This window comes from Bacillus rossius, chromosome 2 (assembly GCF_032445375.1).
Source record: "Bacillus rossius redtenbacheri isolate Brsri chromosome 2, Brsri_v3, whole genome shotgun sequence".
Taxonomy (NCBI): Eukaryota; Metazoa; Arthropoda; class Insecta; order Phasmatodea; family Bacillidae; genus Bacillus; species Bacillus rossius.
This window is the reverse complement of record NC_086331.1, coordinates 81,582,002-81,599,599: the sequence shown is the minus strand read 5'-3', so window position 1 is coordinate 81,599,599 and position 17,598 is coordinate 81,582,002. Positions and strand designations below refer to the sequence as shown.

Sequence of the window (17,598 nt, the reverse complement as noted above, 5' to 3'; positions counted from 1 at the left end):
TCGTTAACCATAAAGTTTTAAATAATTCTCAAGGCTAGAACAGAGAATGCACGGACGAGACCCGTTTGTTGCTGCATGCCTCATGCTGGGAGAAATTTGCAAGCTAGCAGAAGTGTTGGGTGGCCATCCACCTGGCCGCTCGCTCGAGGCACGCTACGCACCGAATATCACAGCAATACGTAAAATCATGGTTGAAATCATAACCCAGTACATGTAAAGAACTTGTTGGAATACTTCAAATTATGAAAAATGTAACTAGATTAGAAAACTACCCTAGGAATGTAATATTTGTACTACAATATATGTTTTAAGTGCATTGACCAGAGTGGAACTCTGGCCATATGCCACAAAAAAAAACATTGCCACAAATAATATGAAACAACAAATCTTCACACAGGCCAAGCATCTCCGAAATAGCAGGTATTTATCAACGATGTTCAGCGTATAGACCAGGCATCACAATATTTTGTTTGCTTTTTCGTCTGCGCCTGGTTATTCCTGGTGAGACATCTGCTGATATTCTCAGAGTTTTTCTGGTTATTCCTGAGAAAACAATCCCTGCATTAATTTGTTTTTTTTTATAATAAGACAAGCGATTTTATTCATAGTTTTGCTTACTTAGTAAATTCTGTTACCAAATCAGTACTTACAATATATTTTTTTTATTTTGTGCAATTCAAACAAAAGAGATTCATTACTCAGTCGATGCCTTGAGACAGCTTAGAAACACTATCATGCAAGATGAGATTCCTTCTACTTGATGTCTAGCAAAGCCCTCCTTCTTTTGCAATTGTGAGTGAGCTACCCGCATCCCACATAGAAACAGTGACTGTATGTACAACACATTGAATAAAAGATTCATTACAGAGACAAATAAAATATAGCCCCCCTTATGCCAGAAGCACGAATGTGCAAAAATCACTTTTTTTTATATGTACATAGGTAGAACGTATTTTTAAATATCTATGTTTTGCCATAAACACGAATGTTGTATCTCTATTCCTGTAGCAATAATTGCCGTGAAATTGTCTTGAAATATAAAATTATTCTTTAGCTAAAATCACGAATGTGGCACATTCGCGATTTTGGCATTTCGAAGGACATGCAAGATGTAAAATGAGAACGTCAATTTATCACATTCATTATTATAACTTTAGCAAAACAGTTAAATAATTATAATCACTTCATGAAACAAGCTGATTTTCATTAAACTTATAGCATGTATTTTGATAATAGTGACTGACTCATCCCAGCACACGCACTAGTATACGTTATCAACGACTTGTTTATGCGGCATTACAAGCTGTAATACAAAACCTGCCTATCTGCGAAGTGTTAAGTTACGATAATGACATGGTTTATGTAAATGTAAATGTAAATGTATCATATTACTACAAAAAGAGCTATACGTTATGTCGTTTATTTTCAGGTGTTCAGAAGAAAAGAAAAGGTGATAGTAGCAAGTGGAAAAAAAATGTGAGGAAAATGAAGAGAATCCATAGAGAAGCTTACATTGGAACCTCCGGAGTAGAACGAACAGGTCGCCCATTGCTACCGGTTCCATGTGAAGGTAAACATAGACCTAAGTGTTCACAGCTAGTGAACGAGGAGCAGAGGTTTGCTTTATATACTGCCTTCCGGGGTATGGAAAGCTCTGATAATCAACGACAGTTTATTGCTAGCCACATTGAACAGAGACCAAAGAAACGAACGACCAGACAACTAAATAAAAGCAGAAGACAGTATACCTATGTATATACCTTTGAAGTAGACCGTGAAAAGAGATGCGTATGTCGTGATTTTTTTATGGCAACACTGAATATCACAGATGCTTTAATGACAAGTTCTGTTGAAAAATGTAAAAGTGGTGTATTTTAACCCGACAGATAAGGGAAACATACCCCTCATAATAAGTTTTCGGAAGAAGACGAGAACCGTATCCGACAGCATATTTTGGGTTAGCCTGGTGTTGAATCCCATTACTGCAGACAGAAGAGCACAAAAAAGTATTTAGATTCCACTTTGAATATTTCCATAATGAACCGTGAATTCTAGGCAGAGTGCAAAGATAATAAGTTACCTTCTGTGTCCCTTGCTAAGTATAGAGCAATTTTTAATGAGTATAATTTGGGTTTTTTTCCCCCAAAGAAAGACCAATGCCGCAAATGCCTGGCTTATGATTCACTTACAGAAGGAGATAAGCAAAAGGAAACAGAATAGCATGATAGACATAAAGGAAAAGCAGAAATGTCCCGCCAAGAACGCAACACAGACAAATTAGCTGCAAAAGATGATCAACATATTTTGGCCTTCAACTTTGATTTGAAGGCTGTTTTAAATACTCCCAAAGGACTGTGTGGGCAAATATTTTACTTACAACAGTTAGCAGTGTATAACCTTACATTTTACAACTTGGAAAATCAAGACGGAACATGTTATTTGTGAAATGAACTTGAAGGCAAGCGAGGAGCTATTGAAATAGCAAGTTGCGTTTATGATTATATAAGAATGAAATTTTTATATCAATGTGCATCCAGGGCTCAAAACCATTGATCATAAATTCTTCGAAACAGGACATACTGAAATGAAGTGTGATTCAATTCATTCGAAGATAGAAAAGAAATCCAAGAATGTTCCTGTTTATGTTTCTGAAGGGTGGGCGCAGATAATTCGAACAAGCAGGAATAATCCTCGCCCACTTGTAGTGAGAACAATGTTGCACGACAATTTTCTTGACTTTAAAACAAACTCAAAAAGAGTTCCGAAAATTCCCACCAGATCCATATGTTGGCTACATTACGAAAAAGAGACTTTAAAACTGATTTCAACGAACGTTTTCAGGCAATAAAAATAAAGAGGACAGCAGGACGGCCCTCAAAAACACAAGGAGTCACAAAGGTATACAACGAGACATTCACAATCTCTGCGCCCAAGTACAAACATCTATGTACAATGTGTGACAAGATGATAATTCCAAGAGAACATCATGCATATCACCAAGTATTGAAAACTAGTGAAGGTGTACGTGATGCACTTCCAGAACCAGACAATGATGAGCCAGATGAAGAGTTGATGTGATTTACTACCGGCACTAAATTTTGTGTTTTTTTTTTTTTTCATTTTCAGTTTGTATTGTTAAGTTGTACTGAAATGATTATTTTTAGAGTGCTTTGAAGAATATCGACAGAATTTATACCTGAACCCATTGTTTTTCATTGTAAATTAATTTTATTCCAAGTGTTTTCATACTGTGTGCTGAATAAATACTTTTAAAGACCCAATAATGATAACCAACCAATAAAGTTGCTGAATATATTTATGTTTAAAATTAAAATTGTGTCTTTTAATTGGATTTTATATGCCAAAAGAACAAATGTGTCATAATGAATTTTTAAAAATTTGAAATGTCAGGGTAGAGGACATTATTAACATTAAAAGAAATACTTATTCCATTTGTTTAGTTTGCCACTGTATCAAGTGAATAAACACATTACATCAGATTTATATTTCCTAATTTTAAAGTGGGTTTAAAGTTTCAAATCTAAATTTCTCAAGACTTGTAAAATGCACATTCGTGGTTCTGGCATATGGGGGATGATATGTCATGAAAAAGTTGATAAACGTTATCATGCAAGAAGAACTTCCTTCATGATGTCTAGCAAAGCCCTCCTCTTGCGATCGTGAGTGAGTATACCGCATTGCACATGAAAAATAAATAGTATTTACCTTCATGCAACTTGTGGCAACATTTGTTGTTGAAAATCACAACTACTTGGCCATGAGTCTTTCAAAATTGAAAAATAACTCTTGCTGATGGATTAGTCAAATTTGTATTTAAGTATCTGTTTTTATTTAAAAATCTAGGATTTCATCTGGCATTAGTCACAGCAGCTAACATGGATCCTGGTTCTTTTCCTGCAGCTGTATCGCAAGACCACTGTAGATACTGCAGCAAGGAATTTGTCCTGAGAAGGAATGCTAGATATAATGAGAAGAATTATTGTTTTAAAAACCCACTATGCAAAATGTTCAGCATGTCCTGTGTGTGTATTGCATGTCCACTGTATGTCTAGTGAGTGTACTGTGTTTTCATTGTTTGTCCAGTGTGTGTATTGCTTGTTCATTGTTTGTCCAGTGTGTGTATTGCTTGTTCATTGTGTGTCCAGTGTGTGAATTGCATGTTAGGTGTGTGTCTTGCATGTCCATTGCATGTTTACTGTGTGTGAAGTGTGTGCATAGCATGGTGAAACTTTAGGTTGACACTGGGACCATCCATAGAGATTTGCAGAATTTTGCACAAATCTATTTCTGACAGTGTCTCAGTGAATGCTTTCAGCAGATCTTCAGCTGTGGCATGATTCAAAAATGCTGGGTTGAAGTACCTAGTTTAAACCTGGCAGCTCTGTTCTCTCCAAAATCTCACCACTATATCCATTTGTCCAAGTTGGGAAGTCTTATTTAGTGATTCATCAAATCCCACAGCTATTTCAGTACACTGGAATATGTCTTTCAATAATTCATTATGGAAATAAGGGGCTATGCCATGTAATATAATGTACCCAATTTATGTTCTTTGCAGTTGCATTTTTTTGGCAACTGATGAGTCTGGGAACATCATTTGCATCACAGTCACATCACTTGCTACACAACGCAAAGACTTATGTGATAAAACTGTTTGCATACACCACAAAACTTCAGCCCTAGTCACCTCCTCATTTAAAACAAACGTGTTTATCCCAGATAGTGGCATTTTGCAAAGAGCTGTAGATTCCACAACTGCCTGTTCACAATTTTTCTCAGGTTGCATTTTACTGACAACCCCGACTGGTCACCAAGAACAGTACCATCAGAAACAATAGTAGTAGTATACAACATGGAGGATGACTGTGAATCAGAATTACCACTGGCACTAGTAGAAGGCTTTGGCTTACAAGAAAAGTACATACCCAAGTTACAACCATTCATGTGACTTGTGAGTGCACGTTTTCCCATGTTGCTGAGGGAGAATGTTTTCTGACACAGCGAACAACGAGCACGATTACTTCCGGTTTTAGGTCGTTCCAACCACAAACAAAATCTCTCATCTTGAAGCCAATCATCTTTGAAATTTGAAGTCTTTCTTGGAAATACCATGTTTCAAGGTCTCAAATTATTTGCAACTTACCATGAAACTGTTAACGAACTTTCCTTAAATTGACATTTCTAAACTATGAAAATTTCGTCACACTTTAAATACTGAAACACGAAATTTTACGCAATCTTTTCACGTGTAAACAGACAAATCGAGCGTCTGTCACGTCTGTATAAAAATAGGTTAGCTAACTCTCTGAACAGCTAGCCAGCCATGCTAGACGTTTCATAATCCCCATTCACGATTCCTAAGAAGTAGTTCACTGCAGTAATAATCACTTCAAACATTACGTCTAACGAACACTACCCCTACAACTCCGTCGTAATAATTTACGCAACACCAGCAATAGGTACTTTACAAGTGTACACAAAGGCAAATAAGCCAATATAGCAATCCCAGCCGAAAACGAAAGAAATAAAGTCAAATTTACCCCACCACCGGCTTTGCATTTGCTTTTGATTTTCATTGCAATGTTTTAACACGTCAATTATTAAACCTTTTATTTTAGAAAAATAATATGCATGATATAAGCGAAAATAAGAACTGAAAATATGCTACCAAACAAAGTAGCCATTTGATTTTGTAGATTTCTTAGAACGTGCTCAAAAACAAGTACATTTGTTGGAAAAACCGAGAACAGAAAAACCATACACACCAAATTATTATGGTACTGGTGTGCGACATTTAGCATGTAAAAAGAGATCTACGATAGTTAGTCATGTTGCACGCAAGCCAGTGTTTTCGTACTGTTGAACGAGAACAGCACGTAAGAACTGGTTTACGGTACACATTCTAACATAACATGACATATTCAAAGTTAATAATGCACGGTAGAAGAGAAAATTTTCCCTGACCTCTCAGGCGATTCCCTGACTTTTCCCGATTTTCCCTGACCATTTCTAAAATCCCTGACTTTTCCCGGTTTTCTCGGTCTGTGGCCACCCTGATTAAGACATAAAGTGCAAAACTTTGTTTTTCTTCTTGGGTGAAAAATACATATTCATAATCTAAATTTTCTTAACTAATTTTTTTTTTGTTTATATTCCAGATTAATTCTAGTTCAAAATGCCATGTAAATATGTCAACAGTGTGAATAATATTTGCTATGTTTGCAGTGAAGTGATTTTTGCTTCTCAGAAACGTGAATTGATTTCATTAATAAAGACAGCATATTATCATTACTTTGACTGTAAAATAGATGAGGGTAATCCTTGGGCACCAAATATTTTCAGTAATTCATGTGCAGTAAACCTCCGTTGTTGGTTAAGAAAAAAGTGAAAATGCCATTCGCAGTTCCCATGACATGGTGAGAACCTACAAATCATGTCACTGATTGTTATTTCTGTATTGTGCCTCCTCTTAAACATGTCAAAAAAGAAAAAACGGACCATCACATTTCCAACTTTGACATTGGCCACACGACCGGTACCACATGGAGAAGGTCTGCCTGTTCCTATCCCTCCGGAACATTATGTCCTAGAATCTGATGAAGACATGGAAGGAGAATACAAACAAAAGCCTGAGTCTTTACAGCAAACCCAAATTATACACCAGAATCGATCCCGCCCAGTAGGCCATATAAAATTACTCGAGATGAATTTAATGATTTAATTCGTTATCTGGAGTTACCAAAAAGCAAGGCCGTACTTCTTGCCACCAGGCTTCAGCAGTGGAATCTACTGGCAAAAAGTGTGAAAGTGTGTGTATATAGACATCGAGAAAGAAACTTGACGCCATTCTTTGAAATGGAAAACAACCTTGTTGCCTGCAATGACATTAATGTTCTGATAGCATCTTTGAGAATACAGCCTAATCCCAAACACTGGAGACTTTTCACTGACTCGTCTATGTTAAGCTTGAAAGCTGTTTTGCTACACAATGGAAACACACTACCATCTGTTCCTGTAGGTCACGCTGTACATATGAAGGAAAGCAACAAAAATTTAAAATTGCTTCTTAAAAAAATAAATGAAGTCTATCAATGGCAGATATGTGGCGATCTAAAGGTTATTGCTATCATACTCGGAATGCAGTTAGAATATACAAAGTATTGCTGCTTCCTTTGAGAGTGGGATAGTCGTGACAGGAAATTACACTACACACGAAAAAACTAGCCTGAAAGGAAAACGACGGAACCTGGGGGGAAAAAAAATAGCGTACACTCCCTTAGTTTCCCGTGATAAAATCTTATTGCTACTTTTACACATAAAGCTCGGACTTATGAAGAACTTAATGAAAGTGATGAATCGAGAAGGAGAAGCTTTCAAGTATTTAAAGACAAAATTCCCACATCTCAGTAATGCAAAGATAAACAAGGGAATCTTAATTTGACCACAAGTCAAAGCCCCATCGCAGCCGTAGTCACAGATGTCGTTGACCATGTCTCCCTGAGAGGAATGCTAAAAATAAGCAGTGTCCAAGACCAGCATACCAGTAGGAACCAAGGTCGACAGAGCAGTAACCAGAGTCTACAAGGCAGTCCGAGCAGCATTTCAGATTGTGCTGATGAAAATGTCAAGTGCATGTTTAAGTTGTGTATTTTAAAAAAAAAATTGTAAAATTTGATTTTGGATGTTTTATTTCTAGAGTTTTAAGGCCAAAATAACCTCCTGAAAAAAAACTTTTAGTTAAAAGAAAAATTAAAAAATTTAATGGTGGTCACTTCAATGGGTGCCTATTCGCAGAAAACTTGATAAATGTCATTTTGTCAGCAAAGGAGACCTAAACATAAGCTGTGTCTTCAGAAATGGTGACAACATTGCCAATAACAGTGCCGACTCAAGACAACTTCGCCCTTGAAATATCCTGGTCAAATGTGCTAAAACTGTGGGATGTCTCCAACAGGGAAATATACGGATAGTTTCATCAGCAGCAGTACCAGTAATGACCCCAATATCTACATCTACCAATGCTGTTATGCTATCATCACCTCCGATTGGTCACTATTGCAGAAACTGCAATTAGACTTTCATACAATGCAGCAATTGTAAGCATCATAAATACTACTGCTACAACAACCCAGCTCCAGTTAGGTACAAATGTGACAGATGTCGTAATGAACTATCACGAAGAGATAATATGAAGACATGTCAAGACATGTACAGGGCTGGTTACACAATCATGGGGAATTAAAGACAATGATGGCGATATTGTATTATATTTTTACATGTAGCAGTGTACAATTTATGTAATATATTTTATTTGTAAAAATGTGTGTTGTTTCATTTCTTGAACCTGTGACTTTGACTTAATTAAGGTAATAATTTTTTTTTTTTAAATTTTAGCTAAAAAAAATTTGTTTTGCATCAACCAAAGATTGAACCAAGGACTGGAATTGATTCAATCTATCAATAAATCAATAAGTGATTTTTTAAACAATTTTTGGAACTTTGTCTGAATTTTTAGGGTAGTAAAAAATTTTCAATATAGGGGCCAAGATGACTTCAAAGATGGTAGATACTATGAAATTTGCGTCTGGTCATCGAAAATACTGCACTCTAGCGGATAAAAAAAAACAATATGGTGGCAGCAAACTCTAGTAGATGGAAACAAGATGGCAGATCCAAGATGACAAAGTAATATATGCCTTGGTAATAGTAGTGGGAGTCAGTATGCTAGTAGTCCCCATGGGGGAAGGACCTGTTACTTTTTTTAATTTGAATAACCTCGTTGGGTTACAAACCGAAGATTCCAGGGTCCATGGCGTGTGTTTTTAAAATTAAAAAGTTAGTAAAATAGTGATTTAATAATTATATTATAAATTAAAAATATTTCACAATTTACTGGATAATAATTACATATTTTCAATATGACCGATGTGACGTAATTCGAAATGACTAAATTAAGGGCAAGAAGTTCTAAGATCCAAGATGGTGGCTGTGACATATTTCAAGATGGTGGCTGGGATCAAGATCATCCAAAATAGCTGCCACTATCAAGGTCAAGGACACTGATGGCTGCCATGGTGTCACAATCCAAGATGGCGGATTGTACTATAGGCACCACCTGGCGAATCCTATGCTCGGACATACTATTCTATACTACTACCATTCAATCACATTATTCCATAGAATTTTTTACGTAGCATCCTAATTAAACGTTGACACAATTTCACAGCACTATTAATGTACTTAACCTCACAACTCGTTACAATGGTGAAATACTTTCAGTATCATAATTCCCTTGCAGAGAATGATTGTAAACATGTAAGGAAGTGAAATGAAAAGCAAATTAGACATCTTAATTTTTTTACTGGAAATTTAGATTTATTAATAGGGTACAAAATACAAATGTTAACGGAATAAAATGCAAAAATGAACTGATAACAGAATTTTAAATTAACACAGATTTTTTTTGCAATACTTTTATGATTTAGTAAAGTATTTAAGCACTGCTCTTACATTACGTTAACATAGCTTTTGGTCAATTTTATTCACAGTTCTCTGGGGTCCATATTTCGAGTAAAAAATTGAAACCATTATTTTGGTAATTTTTAACACTGAAATTTGTTTAAAATAACTCCACAAAATCTTGTCTCTACCTATTGGATTAGTACATTTTACCTACAATCTCATTTCAGTAGTAAACAATTAAAACACCACCATGTTAAAATTGGGTCATAAATATGAACTAAAACTAAACTGATGCACATACCTTTTGCTCTAGCAATGCTCTGCGCACAGACACACGATCTTCAAGTTCCTTGCGCTCACGATTTCTTTGGGCTTCTGCCTGCATTTTGTTCTTTGACTGGTAGGCCATAAGAATCTCCAACTCGTAACGTAAACGATCCTTTAGGTGGTGGCACTCCAATTCCTGAGATTCATCCAGGCGAATCTGAAAAAGTCACACACAATATAAAAAAAAACTATTACAATATATTCTGCCAAAATACACAAAGCTAAATGAAATTGTATCAAAAATGCCAAGGATTCAACATAAAAAAAACTATGATCTACATAACCCCCTACAAAAATTTTCTAACAAAAAAATAGACTGGGTATTACATTGTTAACTTGCAGCCTAGCTATTGAATTGAACTGAAATGATTGAAAGTAGAAATTTTTAGTTTTATATATAAAAAACTGTAAAATTTCAACTTTCAATGAGTACTAATGCTAAACAATACAAAATGTTGTCCCTTCATAATTGCTCTTATCACAGAATTAAATTTTTTTTTGGGTTTAAAAAAAAGATTTACACATGAAAAATAATTAATAAACATCTTGGTATCATGGGAAAGTTAAATACTTGGTTTAAAAAACATAACAATAAATGTGTTCATCATGGAAAACCAATTGTACTCATATAAAAATATTACAACTCACTAACAAATCTAATCCTGAATCTTATAAATAAAATGACTGTAGAGTATAATGAAATTTCAGACAGTGTCAAGGTTGCAGCAGCAATCATAGCTTCACTCCTACCTCTTCTAGTGCTGGTGCTAGTCTTTTGCATGAGAGAGAGGGAAGGATAGTATGCATCTGTTCACTGCTGCTGGAAATAGCTGATTTTAGTATTATTTATTAGTCTACACCTTATGTGTATTTGGTTTGCTAGTATTGAGCAATGTCACTTAAAATAAAAACTTAGTGAAAATTTACTCTGCAAAGAAAAAACACAAATCCAAATGCGAGTCTTGTATCAAGGGTGACTGCAATGTTCCTAAAGTTAACTGTCAGAGGTCTTGTTAAAACAGCATTTTGCCCCATATTAACAAAGGCATCATAGTGAAGACGACATACAAAAAAATGTGACTACTGAAGTTTTATGATGCCTTAAAATAATGATTGAGTTATAAGTAAGACACCAAAAGCACATCCCATCATAACACAGAAATGTGATTTTTCTGAGAGAGGTTTATATCATATTTGAACTTACATACTGCAGAAATATTTTATATATACAATTATAAATATTCAAATCTCATCACGCAATTATGAGAAGTCTGTGCTCTATGAGAAACGTGTTCTTCACAAGGTATTTTCACAGGTTACTGCACAAATGTTCAAATACATAAATTTATGATAAGAATCAAACTGAAATTGTATCACAAAGTTAAACAGGAATAATTTACACATGTTTATCAATTAAGTATAAAATGACATAGAATAAGTAGGTACTGATATATTCACATCTCGTAACCTAAACTCGTATTGTGCTTTGCATTCTAGTAATTTGGTCACTGTAGATCTACAAAGTAGAATAGTACATATACAAGAGTAAATAAATTATCAAAAATATTTAGACTTATATATCCTCAGTTTTCCCTTTCCCTGTACCTAATTCTGTAGATTTTGGTGTGAAGTCAAAATCATTCTTAAAATAAACCAAGTAAAAACTATATAAAAAACAAAAACATCATTAGAAATATTTCCTAAAATCAAAATCAAATGCAAAACTACACATTTAAGATGGACCCTATTCCAAAAACTCAACGAACTTAATATTAAGAGCATATTATCTATAGTAATATTATAAAGCTGAAGAGTTTGTTTGTTTGTTTGTTTGAACGCGCTAATCTCAGGAACCACTGGTCCGATTTGAAAAATTCTTTCAGTGTTGGATAGTACATTTATCGAGAAAAGCTATAGGCTATATATTATCAATAACATTAGGGATCCTTACTAAAAGTCCAATTTAGAATCAAATGCGTTGGAGAGGGTTAGCTACAACATGCAGTACACGTACGAAGTGTGTGTTGACAATGCCGCAGGCGCTAGAAGTTTATTAAGCAAAAAACCACTCACTAAATCACTCATCATGAGATCTCTAAAACTATACACCCGATTGACTTGAAATTTAGCATAGTTACTCATTTTGTGATGTAGACGCTCACTAAGAACGGATTCTGCGGAAATCCGATCCCAAGGGGAGTTTCGGGGGCGTAATATATCAAAATTTCCAGTTTTTGGTAGGAAATCACCATGGCAACGGCTGTTGCTTTGTTGATGCTTCATTCGTCTCTATGGCAACGACTATTTCATTGTTAGTGCAGTCCTCATCACCGTTGAAATTTTGCGGGTACTTTAAATATCAAAAATTTCCCTTTTTTTCAAGTACATATATATATTTTACAGACTTGAAACTTCACAGTAATGTTCCTTATGTTACGCAGGATGACATTTTCCGAAAATTAGATCCCATGGGTGGTTAAAACCAGGCAACAGTGGGTACTTTGTCTGCATGAGAACAGGATTTTGCATTTTTCATGCCTTCTGCGTCTCCATGGCAATGGGCATCGCGCGGCAGTGGCGTACCCACAAGGAGGGGCATGTATAATGAGCGGCGCAAGAGTGATCTGCCTGTAGACTGCCATAGCGAAGTACGGGTACATCAGTTGTACGTTTCGTGCACGAGTCGGGAAACCATCGGTGCTATTCATTTTCTCTCCGGTACATTATACAGCATTGTAATAAATTTTCACTGATTTTTTTTATTTACCATTACTGTAAATGGGAGATGTGGCTTAATTTTTTTTCCATTAGTATAGCCGTGCGAAGCCGGGTCGGGCAGCTAGTATTGTAATAAATATCAGAGTGAAAAAAATTGAATTTAACTATTTATTAGTGCTTAACTTCATGATTGTCTATATAATATATTTATACACTATAAATTTTCACCAGTATTTAAGATTTTTGGCCTGTTGGCAGCATTAAAATAAAAAAGTTTTCGACTGATGTGCAGATGATTGTGATTCGCTCAGCTTGTTGACGGACGGACGGGTGTCGGACGGACGGGTGTCGGACAGACGAGACAGATCATTTGAGTCCAGCTTAATGTACCACGTCTTTGGTATGTTAGTGCTAGGCAAGTTGTGCAAACATTGTCAGCTTCCTGGCCGGAAAATACCACAATTGTGGGTAGAATCACCTAACATAACTCAATTTTACATCCAAATTATCCACAATTTTATGACCTAATGATTCTAAATATGATACGATTATTCATACGGTACGATTCCTCATGGCTTGGGAATAGACAGTTCCCGATTCCAGGTAGAATTGGTGGAATCAAAGCACCTAGTAACACACACTTGAATCATTTAAAATGTTTATGATATTAATATACAATGACTTTGAAGATTCATTTTTAAGTTCTCTCTTTTCTTTTGCCAGCACTGAGGATGAACTATCCCTTTAAAATAAAAGTTTGCATTTAGTTGTTTTTTAAATAAAAAAATTTTAAGCAGTATTTTTACTTTTCATTGCAAAAAAGTTGTAGATCACAACTTACATACCAGTACAGTTCCAGTTATGGCAGATTTCCTTATCACACATGTTCCGTCACTCAACTAAAAAAAATTAACTGATATCCTTCACTTAACATTTTTAAGTGAAGTACATAAGTACATAACTTGGGGACTACGTCCTGAGGGGTGATCATGGTGGCCCTAGGCCGACGCCAAAACCTGGGGTCAATATCTAGTTACAAAATCCAAAATTTCAAAACCTTTATAAACTGGAATCTGACAGACAGTATGCAATATTTTAAGAAACTTTTTGTATTTTAGTATGCACATAGAGAAAATTTAACTGAGAAATGTACTAATGACAATTTTTTGTAAATTTATAGTTCCTTTTCATAATGTAATACAATTTTTTAACATACACATTATGTACCTCACTAGTTTGTTTATCATCATATGATTGTAATAAAACTTTTCCATATTTTCCTGATTTTTTTTGTAATATGTATATCTAGCAGTTTATTGACAAAGGAGCTTTTCTCATTTTGAGGTATTAAATTTTTCCGAATTTTTTAGATAGTTTAATTTGTAATTTATTGATTACTGTAACAGAACTTTATTTTCATTATAGTATAAAATGATATGTATAGCTTTTGGCATGTTTTAAGTCATTACAGACCATTTACAACATTGCTACAATTTGCAAAACCCCTCCATAAGTACTCCCTTCTATAAGGTAGTGTTAAATATTTTGGTACCATCAAGTAATTTAAAGAGAGAAATCACTGCAACTTTATTATTCCATTTTACAATTACAATTGCCACCACAGTGAAAAGTTTTTTGATTCCAGGATGCCACCAGGATAAACGCTAAAGCACTGGGTTGTAATCACATGTAGCTTTGAAATATATGTTGTGCATGTGCAACTGAGCTATTAACATGCAAAAATGATACTTAAACTTAAGGCCCTACTGCAATACGCAGATGCTGACTGCTGCTACTGAGCTGCTGCAGAAGGTACCTTGCTAGTCCCAAGGTGTTTAGTAATTATCAAAAATTCAAATATCGTAAATATTTGTTGCATTTTTGGACTAATAAATCATGAACTGAAGATAAAAATAACACCAAACATTATTTCATGTTACAAAGAGACTACTTATACCCTTTTTTTTTATTTGTGCATGTTTTGACATGCTGCATTAACATACATACTTAAGGAATATCTTTCACTGCACCAGCGTACAACTAGTACGAATCCAATTGACACAAGTCACAAAAACATAAACATTGGCCATTTTGACTGTAGTGTCACAACACGAAGCAGTAGATCAGGCGGCACAGACGTCCTGGGAGTCATTGACAAATACTTTTTTCAACTATGAAACAAAATAAACTATGTAATAGTGTCACCAAAATTATAACTTATTGTTTGAAAAAAATGTCAATGAACAGTGGATCCCACAAATATATCTTAAGAGTGAGCGATAGTAAAAATTTTTGCTGCAGATTGGAATGAAATTTTGTCAGAAGTTTTATTTAGCTACTGTTGTTGTCTGTACGTAGTTTCGAAAATTTTCATAACATTTTAATTGAGATATTAAACCTTAAGTTTTAATAATTTAAAGCAGTTTTATATAGAATTTTAAAAAGTCTCGTGTCTGACGCGTTAACTACATATGCATGTAACCTTCTTGTTTACTAAAATAACATTTCGTTCTAATAGGTAAAATAATTCTACCATAAAATAATTAAATTATAAATCTCTGCATAATGTAGAAGTGCAGTCATTTATGAAATCGCCTCTTACACGTTACTAACATATTGTAGAGATAGGATGAAGCCCTTATAGAGACAAAGCACCATGGATATTTGTTAAGGCTAAAATATGTCAGAGCTATATATAGGAAAGCCAAACGATGATCAGCTAATATTACCAATTTTTCACACGTAGCGAGTGCAGACGTCTGTGAAACTATTTCCGCCTAAGTTCGTATTCGACGAATCAAAATGGAAGTTATACTATTATACAGTAGAAAGAATACTGCATCGTTTGATACCTTAACATATGACTGTGCACTGCCTGGAAACTCTAATCGAAGGTTAGTTGAAAGTCCAATTTCGCGTTGTTTTTGGAATTTTAAACGCAGCCGTTTAAAAATAATACATGCTGAAGAGCGCTGAAGAGTGCTGCTAAGGATTGAGCAGCGGGAACTTCCCTGAACTAGGTACTACCTGCTCGTAGTAGGGACTGGCGAGACCGCGCTAAGCTGCTTATCTCTCTTCAAGATCGGGAAAGGGGGCAGTGCATTGTTACCTGCCTTTTTCTGACCACTGAACCATGGAAGTGCAAATATATCAGTGATGTCGTTCAAGTTCCTTGTACCAGCCGAAAGAAACTTGCATCAACAGCTTCTATGTTCAAAGAGATAATTAGTAATCATATTGAATTCTTTGACATTAATTTTTATTAACGTTACCGTATTTTTCCCTGTTCACTTACAATTTGGTTTATCTCACACATCTGCCTCCCTACTCTCAGTACACCTTCATGGCCAGTGACAGTACACCTTGTTATCATTAGGCCCGTTATGTAATGATACGGAAACGATATCAAACGGCAACGCATCTCGTAAATGCAATACAACCATTTACGGTATTCCGTCAGCTCGTTCTACAGTGTACGGATTTCACGGAAACATAACAAAACTTGCGCCAATAAGTGTAAAAAATACTGACGTCACGCAACATCATTGTAAACAAGCTCAAACGTGAAATTTTAAACATGCATCGGTTTTTATGTTTAATTTACGTTGAATTGTGCATGATGAATTCTGTTTGATGCATTTAACTAGTCAAACGGCTTATAATTAGAGACGCCTGAATTTCGCGAATAGATTTCGTGACTGGTTGTATTGCATATCACTGCATCTCGTATTCACATAACTGATTGGGTGCTTGTTACTCTCGTGCGTCTGGGAACTTAAAAAAATATATGTCAAATATCGTACCACACTTACGCTAATTTATGAAAAATCACTTACTGTAATTTGTACATCTCGGAATGCATTTATACACAACACATTCGGCTTCGTTTTGATAAAACTTAAACAATTAGCTTGTCGGTTTTTCATGGTAAATTTATCAATGTACTGAAATGTCACTTGATTTTAAAGAAATAAGTTTTATATATTACACTGTATCAAAACATAAAATTGTGTGAATTAGCACATAACAAACAAGGTAAACAACCTAGATTTCATCAAATCATTGCTACTTCCACCGGTTTTAAAGTCACGATGTATGTAGATTAAGCGACATGCAGAAGGCATTACTTGTTGGAATTTCGCAGTTAATCTAGCTCTAAAACTAAATATTTCCATTTGTTAAAAGTGTGCCACAAATATACTTCTATTTTTTTATTGACATTGGTTTTTTTTTTACTTGAGCCATCGTCGTTACCCAGCCTTTTTTTGCAGTTCAAAACTGGTATTCTCGAAAGAAAGGTGTACACCAAACTAGACTTTTTTGATATTCCAGACAGAAGAAATGACGTCTTAAATAATAAAGCGGAAACCACTAGCAAATACATAATTATTGTATGGGGAAGGTACCTGAGGGTAGGGTATCGTAACCCGAGTGCAGACTTGTTATTGGGCGCCTGTAGACATCTGCGTGTCCTAAGGGATGATAAGCAATGAAGCCCTGCAATGGTGAAGCGCTTGAATGAGCGGGGCGGTGGAAACGGGAGATCCCCGAGAAACCCCGCCAACCACGAAATCGGAATGATTCCTACATGCGAAATTCCGGGCTTCTGCCCCACTGAGATCCAACCCAGATCTCTTTGGTGGGAGGCGAGGGGTCTGACCCCTCGACCGCCGCGGACCCTAACATGATATTCAAAAACAAGAATAAAATGGACATGTACATGGTATACGTAGTGATAAAATAGTGCATTGCTATTAGCTGCATGGAAGAACGCATGCACAAGAGTTCGGCATTGCCCATTTCTCCATCTCTCTTACGCTTGCGGATGTGAATATGTGTACACTTACGTGTGAATGTAGAACGAACTTAGAGTGTTTTACGTTTCCCTTTTCGTGATACGTATACGTTTGTGTGTCACGTTCAAACAGGCCTAATCATTACTTGCATAGCCATTTCATAAATAAGTACTTAAAATTAAATGTACAACTCCTGTGCTCAGAATACTGCTCGTAACTAAATAGGCACTTTCGTTAGAGATGCTAAGACTTTGCTGCAACTATTTTAGTATAC

At 35.5% G+C, this 17,598-nt stretch overlaps 1 protein-coding gene across 5 annotated transcripts in view; it reads right to left on the bottom strand.

Moving 5' to 3' along the window:
* Positions 1-17,598, bottom strand: part of LOC134529407 (serine/threonine-protein kinase Tao) — a 172,803-nt gene that overhangs the window by 48,441 nt on the left and 106,764 nt on the right. For all 5 annotated transcript variants that reach the window (XM_063363445.1, XM_063363443.1, XM_063363444.1 and 2 more), the window contains one exon: positions 9,785-9,967. In XM_063363445.1, the coding sequence (XP_063219515.1) occupies positions 9,785-9,967 (183 nt within the window). The remainder of the gene's footprint in view (positions 1-9,784; positions 9,968-17,598) is intronic.